Consider the following 13,340-nt stretch of genomic DNA (forward strand, 5'->3'; position numbering starts at 1 on the left):
CTTTTGCTGTGCAATCTATGCGCTCTCTCGAAAGCGACCTCTTCGATTTCTAAATTTGTTGTTATATAATCCTTTACCTTTCGTTCGCAGTCAAGCCACGTTTCATTTCTATCATCTTCAGGGATATCATAAATAATGATGTTATTACGACGACTTTCAGCTTCTAGTTTATCTAGTTGTGTAGTTATAACTTTGTTTGTGTTTTTTAGTCTTATATTTTCTTCTTCCAAATCAGTTATTTTTTTAGTTAGCCTGTCAAATCCTTTCGACATATCTCCTTTAATTGAAGCGAAATCAGAAGCTATCCTATCCATTTTATCGTTTAAAACTGTATTCATATCGTTAAGTTGTTTCAAAACATCTTTCAATGAAGGTTCCATTCCCATTGATTCTTTAATTGTTGTTTGTCTGGTTTCTATAGGACCCGGATTTGTTTCTATATCACCGGCTATAATAAGTAGCTTGAATGCAATTGGTACGAGAACAATGGTATTTATAATTATACTGACAATCATTTTATAGTAGTCTTGGGTATTCCAATTGTTAATAGCCATCTGCTATAGACCATTCACTATTTTATGAAACATTCCTTAGTAAAATGGGGGTATTGTCCATAAATAACTACACACAAATTCAACTGTGTAAATCAATGATGATTATTAATGGGTAATCCGTTCTAGATTATACTAAATAGACAGTGGTACGTTTAAGTTGTGCCGTTATGAGCTTACCCTCAGCGGAAAATATGAGTTGTTTAGCTTGGCGTGTTTTAATCGCTGGTTTAGCTTGGCTAGCGATAGCTTACTTTCCTCGGCAAAGTGTTGGTATATAGTCCATGTAAACGCACAAATAAATTCAACTGTGTAAAGTAATGATGATTATTGATAGGTAATCCGTACGAAATTGATCCAAGAAAAATAAAGTCAGAGTCTAGGCTTAAGGTGTGCCGCTGTGATTTGATCTGCAGCGGGAAATATGAAGTATGTTCAGCTTGGTGTGTTACAGTTAGTTGAACGCCGGTTTGGCTAGTATGGCTAGCGAGAGCTCCTTCAAACACGTCTACTCTCGTATACAATAGTTAATTCATAAATATTTTATACAGTTATTATATTAATAAATATAAACAAATACTCAATTTATTTAGGTAAGGTTACATAGTTCATGACCGCTACTCACTGTAATAATATAGTAATACTATACTACTAGGCCACTATTTATATTAATTAATAATTAGTGACTTTCTATTCTATGTGCTTATTTTAAGTTAGTCATTTTGTATTTTCTGTTTTAAATATAAAATTATTTTTTTTATAGATCAAGAGGCATTTGAAGTTAATTCAGAGGCTACTGTAGAGGAGGATGACCCTATACAGGAAGTTGAAAATGCCCAAGTGGTTGAAGTGTTAGAATTTGTTCAAGTGGATACAAATGTTCTTGTTCAAGAAGATGATGATGTGGATCAACCAGCTGGTCCAGTGCAGGTAGAAGAAGAAAGACCCAGAAAAAAGGCAAAAAAGACAAAACTAGACAAATCTATGGAAGCTGTCTCAACACTAATAGCAGACAGATTTGAGGCATCCGAGAAAAGATTGATAGAGGATGAGAGGAGACTAGCGAAAGAACAGAGGGACTGGGAATTAAAAGTTGAAAGAGAGAATAGGAATGCCCAACAAGAGCTTTTTACACAAGTACAAAACACTCAAAGGGATATGCTACAACAGTTTACAACATGCATGACAACAATGATGACAACAATGCAAAATCAACATGTTCCCAATCAAATCCAACATCCAACTCCTGTTTTTTACACCAATCAACCACGAGTTAATTACAATATGGGTCCTCCATCACACACTCAAGGATACTTATACCAGTCATCTTCTTCACCATCAGCTACTTCACCTTGCAGCGGTAATACATCATCATCCAGCTCAGCAGACAGCAGCCAAGGAGAATTTTATACACTTTAGACACATTTTAAACCAATCATTGTGTTTATGTTAATTTAATGTAATCCTGGAGTTGTTAAATGAAAATGATTGAAAATAGTAAATTTTTAATTACTGTATACTAATAATGTTAATTTAAAACTTGGGACAATACAATGATTATTTTCTGTCAAAACAAGTGCACACCATGACATTATTTTAGTAAACTCCTTTAATCACAGCTTATGCTATTTTTCATATGTTGACCTTTTAGCACTATCAATACATCATTTTTATTGTTACAAATTAATTGTTTAGTTATACAAACAAACATTAATTGCCTGTAAGATTTTTTTTATTAAAATCAAAAAGGTTTTATTTTGTAGTTATACATGTACTGTACTACATTATCAATACCAAAAACACCTGTTAAATGTAAACCTTTTAACATGTTAAGTTAGCTATTTAAAAATTACAGTAATAAAAAAACTGTTTTTTGTTTTCTATAGGATAATACTGTAATAAAGTGTATTATTATGTATATCGTGTATATATAAAATAATATATTTGTCTGATTATTGTTTAATAAAAAACACTATAAATGACATGATTGTTAATCTATTTATTGCGTTTAGGTTTGCATGGTGAGAACATTTCTAATCAACAAAAAGTTTGGGATACACCACATGAAAATACTTAAAACTTAGTTTAAAATTTACAAGAATGCCGAAACTGCATCACGAATATCAGATGTTACATCTATATTCTGATTATTTGGATCAACATTATCATTTGGCTGCACCAAACCATGCTGCCTTTCATAATTGCGCATTTCTTCATCCCACTCAGGATAGAACTGTTCCTTATGCATCTCACATATGTTGTGCAGAACAGAGCATGACGCAACCACATCTGATACATATGAAATATTGACATCATTCTTCTTTAGAAGTATTCTCCATCTTCCCTTCAGACGACCAAATGCGTTTTCAACGACCATTCTCGCAGAACTTAACCGTGTTTTAAATCTTCTTTGATCGGCTGTTAATGCATGGTTGGTATATGGTTTCATTAGCCACTTTTTTAAGGGATATGCAGCATCACCGATGAGAAACACAGGTACTTCTACACCATTTATCACTGTAGAATTCTAAATAAATAAAACAATTAAATTAATTTTGTTGCTATCATGCCTTTCTTATTCGTGTGTTTATAGAAATCCTAGCCATTAATAATAAGCAATTAATTACACAAAAGCTTACCTCCATAGAAAAAAGATGACCATTTTGCCTGTCCTCTGCAAGGGAAAATAAGTTTGAATTTGCCAAAACCCTTGCGTCATGCGTTCTGCCTGGCCATCCAATGTTTACATCTGTAAAGCTGTATGTATGAAGAACATTTTTTTAGATTTAACCATACTTTTTTTTTAGAATCATGCATTTGGAAGTAGAATAATATAGATTATTCATAGGCCTAATGTAACCCTGGATAGAATAGCATTAAACAAACACCTTAAGCAGTTACAGCTCTTTTTGTACAATAATTTAGTTAAATAATTTTTAACCAACCAAAAGCTATGATCCACCACTGCCTGCATTATCACAGAGTGCCATCCTTTCCTGTTATGGTAGTCTGCAGGATTTTTTGACGGGGCTAGAATGGGGACATGGGTACCGTCTATGGCCCCAGCACATTGAGGGAACCGGCGTCTTTCGAATCCATTTATTGTTGCTGTTAATCTCTCACCAGAGGGAAGCGATATATATCTTTTAAATAAGTTTCTTCGGATGGCAAAACACACCTCCCGTGCTAGGTTGCATAGAGTTGATATTCCAATTCCGAACATGTTTGATATGCTTCTATATTCGGTGGGTGTGGCTAACCACCAAATAACAGCTGCTAGTCTAACTTTATAGGGGATAGGTGCTCTCCAATCTGTCGTTTCTTTTTCCAGGGCGGGTCTTAATTCATTGGCTATAAATTCAAATGTTGCCTTACACATTCTAAAATGTCGGCGCCAGTCTTCATCTGTATACGTTGTCATTACAGTATTCCAAAAAAACAAGGCCATGCCTGCGATCCTTTACCCATATACGGCGAATGCACGACGTACCATCAATAGCTGCCATAGCATATAATCTATAGGCCATAGCTCTTTGTTGGTGCCTGACCCTTCGTCGCCTTGTAAATTTTACAGCCTGATTTCTCCTTCTATGCTGTTTTACAGATTGCCGATGACGGCTATTTAATTCTTGTACCTGTATAATATATGTACAATATACTGTACATAACATGTATTGCATAAATATGCTATAAAGTAAGAGAATAATAATCTGCAAATTAAAATTCGCTGCCATATCGCTAGAATAATAACAATAAAGGACGCCCTCAATAATTATTTTGTCAGACTTTTTATTGGCCGAATATGCCGGACTCCTTTCTCACAGAAAGCCGGTATATACCGGTTATATTTCCGGCACGATAGTCCGATGAGAATGGGTATATGCCGGTAACGATACCGGCACGACGCCAGCATCATACCGGTATATTGCAGGCACGTCTGTGAGAAAGGGGCTTTAGTTACATGGCATCAGCGGTTTTATATTTACAGACTGGTTTGTTACAGCTCTGTCTCTCAGAGACCCTACAAACATTCCGTGATTTGTGTCAATGTTCTCTACTACTTCAGTTAGAATTAATGAAACAACTCTGATTTTTTGTCATCATATCTCGAATATGTGGTCCAATTGTTGGGCATGCTCCCACTGGCTTTGACGCCCCTCCTTACACCAGAGCCGCGGTTTGAACGCGTACTATACTTTAAACTGTCGTTAAAGTATCTATCGAAAACCAAATCTGGTCACGTCACTGATCGAAGTTGATGGTCTATATATGGTTGTACGACAAAATGAAGCACCATTAGTTGCTGCCAAGGTGTTAGATGGACCAGCAATAATCAATATGCTCAGGCCCAATGATTCGAAGACATTCATTGAGTATATATCAAGTGTCATACAACCATCAACTTCGATCAGTGACACAACTAGATTTGTTTTTCGATAGATACTTTAACGACAGTTTAAAGTCTGGTACGCGTTCAAACCGCGTCTCTGGTGTAAGGAGGGTCGTTAAAGTCAGCGGGAGCTTGCCCAACAATTTGACCACATTTTTTAGATTTGATGACAACAAATCAGAGTTGTTTTCATTTATTGTAACTGAAGTAGTAGAGAACATTGGCACAAATCACGGAATGTTTGTAGGGTCTTGGGGAGACAGAGCTGTAACAAACCAGTAAATATACAATCGCTGATGCCATGTAACATAGAAGAGGCAGATGAACGTATGTTTGTTCACCTTAAACCTGCCGCTGACATTTTCCACGCATTGTCAAGACTGTACACAGTGATGTTGTTGTCAGCTTTCCACAGAATACCTGGCATCCACGAGCTTCGGATCGAGTTTGGAGTGGGGAAGCACTTGAAGTACATCCCAATACATGAGATTGCTTCTTCTCTTGGATCACAAGCATCAGCCGCTTACTTGTTTTTTCATACCATTAGCGGTTGTGATAGAACTTCATCTGTTTAAGGAAAAGGTAAAGCTACATTTAACGAGACTTTGAAAAAGATGCCATGTATGACTCCAGTTTTTGAGAGGATGTCATTGTCTGTAGGGCATGTTAGTGAAACAGACACAGATTATCTAGAACAGTTTGTTGTAACTATGTCTACTGCAGAACATTTAATGATGCAAGACGATATCTTTTTACAACAAGAGAAAGACTATTGAAAATATCCCCCAACATCTGCGGCATTAAGAGAACATGTGAAACGGAAGCCAGGAAGTGGTACGACTGTCTAGATGCATTCAGGGTTGAACAGGACCCAGCGAACTGGGGATAGAGGAAGGACGGCAACAAATTTAGTCCAGCTTGGAGTTCATTGCCGGAACTTTCAGATGTCACAAAGGTTTTAATTCGCTGTGGACACACCGACTGTGATCTTGGATGCTGTAAATGCAGAAAGAGTGATTTACGATGCACAGAGCTGTGTGGTTGCCAGGGAAAATGTGACCTACAATAAGTGTCCGTGTTAAATGCATGTAATTATGAACATAAACAAATAGTGTAAAGCCAGTACGGGTTGAGCTACATTCAAAATGGCCGCCATGCAATCAAAGACGTTATACCAATATGTTTGTTGACCTCAATACTATATTATACTTTGTACCAAAAATTATAACTGTAGGTACCGTACTGAAACATTTTGAGTTCGCCATTTTGAAATTCAAAATGGCCGCCATGCAATAAAAATGTCAGTTAAATACCAATATGTTTGGTTACCCATTACCATATAATTGGCACCTAAAATCAGAACTCTGTGTACCTTTTTATCAGAGATACCTGAAAAGTGAAAATTTGAAGTCCGCCATTTTGAAATCCAAAATGGCCGCCATGCAATCAAAATGTTAGTTATACCAATATGTTTGGTGACCCCATTAACATATAATTTGCACCTAAAATCAGAACTCTAGGTGCCTTTTTAGCAGAGATATGCCTGAAAAACGAAAATTTGAAATCCGCCATTTTGAAATCCAACATGGCCGCCATGGAATCAAAATGTTAGTTATACCAATATCTTTGGTGACCCATTACCATATAATTTGCACCTAAATTCAGAACTCTAGGTGCCTATTTAGCAGCGATATACCTGAAAAGTGAACAATTTGGGTCCGCCATTTTGAAATCCAAAATGGCGGCTTTCCCCTGACCAAATTTTGTGCAACCCTTCCATTTCATATTTTTGACACCCTAATGAATTACTGTGCAAAGTTTCAGAATGTTATCACAATTTGAAGGATTGGGTCACTTAACAGGCCTACTATTAGTGCCAATTAGGCCAAGAGCTTCTTTAAAAACAACCCATTTTTTCTGTGAAACATCAGATAAGTTGGCCTACCAGCCCTGTTGTTATATTGATAACATGAATGTAACTGTGGAGAGGATTATTATTGTTGATTCTGATATGAACTGAACCTATATACACACAATATACAACAAATACCTTGTGTACATGTACCTCATGGTACATGTATTTTCATTTATAGTCCATAGGCTGGAAGGGGTTACCATGCACCCTCCCCCCACAGTTAAACTTCTTTGCTATCATTTTCTTCCCACGGGTATATATAGCGAAAAAATCGATGTTAACACTAAGAAAAATATAGGGATGCATTGTGTGTACTTGCGTCATTTGTAATGATCATCAGCGTTTTATCTTCAAATATTTTTGGGGGTAGGGGGTAACATTTATCCTAACCCAAGAATCAAACATCTAATTAGTATTATCTTGGTACAATTGTGTAGCATACATCATTTAAAATCTTATACAATTAATCGCACGATTGTTAAGGTCAGTAGAGGTCAAAGGGTCATTGACCTTTTGTAAAAATGCACATTTTTGCCAAAATATAGACAAATTTCAACATAGTATCTACAATTTTTTAATATTTTTTATCTTAATTGTGTTTTACTTGTGCTTACTGACATATTGAATAAGAAAATATATGTTAACAAGATTAAAATTGCAGTTCATTATATACAAATTGTCATTTTTTATTCTTAAAAATTGCAATAAAAGAAATACATTTTTTTGGGGTAGGGGGTAACATTAATAGTGCAGAAATGAAATTTTTTGGCAAAATGAGATATATTTCAAAATCAGATCTCCAATTTTCTATATTTTTGGGGTAGCGGTTAACATTTAACCCAAGAATCAAACATCTAATTATTATGTTCTTTGTATCGTTGTGTAGTTGTGAATGCCTATCATCCGTCATAATGTCATCTGGAAACTCCGGTACCAGTACATGTCGAATACATCCGATATATAAACTTTATTAGTGAGCTAAGTGGCACATCACGTAACATATTTAGGTCACATAAAATGTTATTAGTTTCCTCTTTAACTCGACTGGATAACGACCCTTTAACATTCTCGACGTGGTACGGTTGGAAAACAACTAGTCCTCAGTTGTACGCACGCGCACCAGAGATCAAATTGATACGCCCTCATCTATTCAGTATATTTATTCACGAGGCTGGATCTCCGAAGAGATATAGTGTGTGTGTATATATATATATATATATATAAATCCAAAGGCAAATTACTGAAAAAAAATGACAATGCTGTGGGTATCAGTGGCTGGATCTCAATGGAGATACAAAAATAAAAAGCGAAAAGCTAAATCAAAACGATAAAGTAAACAGCCAGAAAAGTTAGCAGAGCTTTCGGGCAACACTAGCCCTTCATCAGTGCAAGTGAAGGAATTTGGATAACGTCAGAGTATAAAGCTGGCAATATAAATCATACTGTAAATTATAGAAACAGTGCACATATTCGGAACATGATCTCATAATTGCGTCGAGCATAGCTCATTGGCGAAAGTTCCGTATTTTTTAGTTGTATGACAAAATGTCTCTGGCGGGATTCGAACCTGCAACCTCTCGCTTACAGGGCGAGAGGTAATAAATGATTACAATGTAATAAATGATTACATTGAAAAATAATAGTTGGCTACTCTATGACATTTTATTTACAAAAAATTCTGCCTTCTAATACTTTCATTTATAACTAAAATGTACTTGTTTGTTTTATTCCAAGAAACTTTATTTTAATACATTAAACTGTAATTTTACCTTACACTCTCAATATGATACATTTGGAAAGGCTCTCGTATTTTGGAAAAAAGTTTGCCGCCCTCAAGTTGACGTATTTTGGAAAATTACTAGAGGTCCCAAATTGCAAATTGACGTATTTTGGACAAATCGCTTATTTTGGAAATAAATAGCGCCCTCAATTTGACGTATTTTGAACAATTCATGTATTTGGGATAATATATAGCGCCCTCAACTTGACGTATTTTGGACAATTCGCGTATTTTAGAAAATGAATAGCGCCCTCAAGTCGTCGTATTTTGGAAAGACTCACGTATTTTGGATTAGTATAGCGCCCTCAACTTGACGTATTTTGGAAAAAAATCTGCGTATTTTGGACTGATGTTCACCAACCCGACTCGAATGTGAGTTAAAGAACAATACCATAAAAGCCCCAGTGGTGTAATGGTTAGGGCAACTGCATAACAAGCTTCGAGTTCGAGTCTCGGTTGGGGCGACTTTTTCTCATTCTCCCAGATTTCCTCATCTTTATCGTTTCAAAAATTAATTAAATAATTTTCAGTGTATCACCGGGCAGTTTGGAATTTATTTCTATGCCTGTTGTGTGTGTATATATATATATATATATAAATCCAAAGGCAAATTACTGCAAAAAAATGACAATGCTGTGGGTATCAGTGGCTGGATCTCAATGGAGATACAAAAATAAAAAGCGAAAAGCTAAATCAAAACTATAAAGTAACAGCCAGAAAAGTTAGCAGAGCTTTCGGGCAACACTAGCCCTTCATCAGTGCATATATAAACACATTAGGCAATGAACATTAATTCGAAATCGCCCGGTGATATATATATATATATATATATATATATATATATATAGTTACACGCAAAGACAAATCCACCTCGGAAACTTATATCGGACTAACTGAAAATGATTTTAAAACATGATACAGAAATCACACCTCATCATTCCGTAATTCATGTTTTAGAAACTCAACTGAACTCAGTAAACATATTTGGACACTCAATGACAATAACACAGACTATACAATCTCATGGCGCATCTTGACATCTACTAAAGCATATAGTAGCGCAACCAAAAATGTAATCTCTGCCTCAAAGAGAAATTATTTATCATCCGCCACCCTGAATTATCGACATTAAACAAACGTAACGAACTTGTGTCCGCCTGCATTCTCGGCGTGGTACGGCGGAACAGCACTAGTCCTCAGTTGTACGCACGCGCACCAGAGATCAAATTGATACGCCCTCATCTTACAGTATTTTTATTTACGAGGCGGGATCTCCGAAGAGATACTTTTATATATAAACAAATCAGGCAAAGAACATTAATTCTAAACCGCCCGGAGATATACTGAAATATATATATATCTTCAGGTGAAATATAAAACATAAGTGACACAGTTGTCTCATAGTGCTTAATAGAAGTGAGTGATCAGGAAGTCGTATATACAATAGCCTATTGTTTTAGATTTAGATAAACTATTTGGATCTGCAATTTAGTAAGAATTTTTTCCTTTGACAACTAGCTGAGGACTAGTGCTGTTCCGCCGTACCCCGCCGAGAATGTTAAAGAGTCACTATCCAATCGCGTTTGAACAATACCATGAAAGCCCCAGTTGTCTAATGGTTAGGATATCTGCATATCAAGCAGGCGGTCACAGATTTCCTCATCTTTATCGTTTCAAATTATATATAATTGTTATAGATTATATAAGCCTCAGAGCCACTGAAACACGTTTTTAAACGTTTCTGTGTAGAAATACATGTTTTAATTGAACAACGTTTGCATCAAAACGTTATAATAGTGAATGTAAAACGGAGCTGATAATGTCGCCATGAAGAGGATGATTGGTGTCTTCCAATATAGCATGGAATACATCGGCAAGCTGTTCGCTGTAGAAGGAGTCAAGCATTTACATACTAGACAAACCAATTACTTTCCACGCTCTACCCAGCACCTTCTCAATTCGGTCTTTATCCCTCTTACATTCTCTTACTGATATTCCTAGCCCAATATACAATATGCCCAAATAGAACATCACTGATTAGTAAAACATAAACATTCTATAATACAAATATCCTGCTTTACCCCAAAGAACCGAGTTTCCTAGCTCAAGCAGTACAGCCTTGTATTTAACTTCTTAACTACGATCAACATGTCCACCCATTTAGCTTTAGTCAAACACTACTGCCAGATACTTATCAATAATTGTTAACAATCTCTACTTCCTTTACTTTAATTAATGTATACTGTCAGACCAATTATGTTTTCGAAAATCAATCCTTATTTCTTTCGTTTTATTTATGTTTAGTTCAAGAAAATAAAAAATATGATTTATCTACTGATAGGATTGGGCCGATTAGAATGCATTTGTCAACATTCTTTTACATATTTCACAACATTATAGAGTTTAGGTAATTTAACCGATTGTAATGTAGTATTTAGGATGTTTTAATTCCGATTGTATTGTAGTATTTAAGATTTTCTAATTTCGAATCCGATTGTACTAAAATTTAAAGTGTTTAAATCTAGATAGGAATAACATAGGCCTAGTATTTAATATGCTTTAATTTTGATTATACTGTAGTGTTTAGTTTAGTTTTTATATATAATAAGTAAGTATACCTACTTATATAGTTTTTATTTATTTATTTATTCATAGGAATCACCTTTTCATTCATTCATTTCATTTATCTTTTTATTTCGGAATATCATGGTGACATAATATAATATCCATAGCAAAATAGAGAAAAAAAAATCTTAATCTTTATATCGGCGTCACACATTTATCAGTTAATGGTGCATCCAATTTACAGACAAAATTACAAATAACATAAGCCACAAAGTTCTAAATACTATAACATCAAAACAAAATGTAAACTAATTAATTAGATCTGTATGAAAATACATAATACGTATATTGTACAATATATATAACTACAAAAATAAAAACAGAACAACAAAAATACAGGATAGGCCTAAGAAATAAATAAAACTTACAGATACATCCTCATAGAGATGTCTGTAGCTTGTTTACTATATTAATCAATTAGTTGAGAGAGGTAATGTTGATAAAATTGTAGATCTAGTAACCCATGCTTTCATTAAAAATATGTTTTACAATAAAAATCAAAGATTTTTCCTAATGTTTCATTTTCAGTGAATAAATTGTCTAGCATAAAGTGGTGTTTTAACTGAGGTCCACTGATTAAAATTATCCCGGTACATACTTAATTATTGTCTAACAGAGTTTAATGAAGGACATTTAAATAAAAAATGGTTTACTGTTTCTTTTTCGTTTGTACTGTACACATCTTACATAATCCTGTGTTATGATTTGACCATGATTTTCTACGACCCTCAAGATCTAGAGAGTTTGATCTTGCTTTAAATTTTAAATTGATACTCTTAAAATTAGTTTTATCTAACAAATATTGTTCAAGGTTTGGTTCCTTTATACATAGTATATTCCGTTAACGTTGTTTTGCATGGAATTTTGTTTTGCTTTGGGCCTTTGAAAACCACTCGTTATGATCAACTTGTTTATTATTTTTCCTAAATGGCTTTATCCAGTTAGTAGATGGTTCTTCATTAAATTTGTCTATACAATTTGTTTTTTATAAAATATATTTAGTTAATATAGTAATATTGTTACAAAATCTTGGCATTCCCTAACACAGTAGGCCTACCTAATAATAACATGCCTTTTTAACATGCTAGTTTTTGATGTTCTGTATTGTTCCTTGTAGTTTGTACTGTAGGTTACATAACAGAACAATTGTATTGTCTTCCCATTAATAGACACCCTTCTCTACATAAAACATAATACACCACACCTCTATCATAATAATGGTATAGTCCATATAAGTCGAGGTGGCCGAAAACGGCACCTGATCCACTCTGTTAATTTATTGCAGACACTTCTGGCGTTATACAGCAGTCCAGAAAGTTGTTGTGTACTGGGAGAAACCACACTGTTTGAAGACTGACTGCGGCAAGTACCAGCTGATCCATCAAAAAACGAAGCAGTATGTGGAAGGACACATTTCAGACAAATCCATTCTTTCTTGATGAAATAATATCATTAAAGTCAATATCTGTCACTCCCTGGCAACGCTGATGATATTCATTGAGACAGCTGGAACATAAAATAAGCGGGGTGATCTCAATATGTTTGTAGCAATAACGACATCCTACATCCATCGTAGGCCCAGAGAAGGGCAATGAGAAGAATGGGTATGAGGCTTCTATTCCCTGGTGTATATCATGGGTCGACACCGTTGCCACAGAGGCTATACCTAGCCTAGGCCTAGGTATGGTCCAGAAAAATAATATAAAAAGCTGGAAATATCCACAGATATCCATCAAACTGTCCTCTTCTCTTAATTCTCTCTTATCTATAGTACTGTAAACTTAATCATTTAGTTCAGGATTTGTGAGATTTTTGGAGATTTTAAGAATTGTAATCAAGACGATTTTTAATAACCTACCGGACTCACGAACACCGCCCTCATTGATTTCAAAACAAAAGCTCTTATCATCAATTCTCTCGATGTAATGTAATTTTATATAATTATTTCCCATAATTTACTCCTATGTTTCATGAATGTATTTAATTTGATCTTCATGTACTACTACACCTTCACAAGCACGGTCCAAAAATATGAAAAAAACAAAACAAAACGGCTATCGCCCCCAAGCACCAACAAAC

General features: G+C 34.9%; 1 protein-coding gene across 1 annotated transcript; it reads right to left on the reverse strand.

Annotated features, from left to right (window-relative positions):
- Positions 1 to 2,643: 2,643 nt before the first annotated feature.
- On the reverse strand, positions 2,644 to 3,930 carry LOC140058191 (uncharacterized). The gene is made up of 2 exons (XM_072103755.1): positions 3,730 to 3,930; positions 2,644 to 3,078 (listed from the first exon to the last, which is right to left on the reverse strand). Exons 1-2 carry the CDS (start codon positions 3,928 to 3,930, stop codon positions 2,644 to 2,646), a joined length of 636 nt encoding a protein of 211 aa, XP_071959856.1.
- Between the last annotated feature and the right edge of the window lie 9,410 nt (positions 3,931 to 13,340).

Source organism: Antedon mediterranea, chromosome 9 (assembly GCF_964355755.1).
Source record: "Antedon mediterranea chromosome 9, ecAntMedi1.1, whole genome shotgun sequence".
Taxonomy (NCBI): Eukaryota; Metazoa; Echinodermata; class Crinoidea; order Comatulida; family Antedonidae; genus Antedon; species Antedon mediterranea.

Excerpts from the sequence above, each read along its gene's own strand:
- LOC140058191 (XM_072103755.1), bottom strand. The coding sequence starts at position 3,930 with ATGTGTAAGGCAACATTTGAATTTATAGCCAATGAATTAAGACCCGCC. Across the intron at positions 3,079-3,729 it reads TATGCAACCTAGCACGGGAG|AATTCTACAGTGATAAATGG; the intron begins GTGTGTTTTGCC and ends TTATTTATTTAG.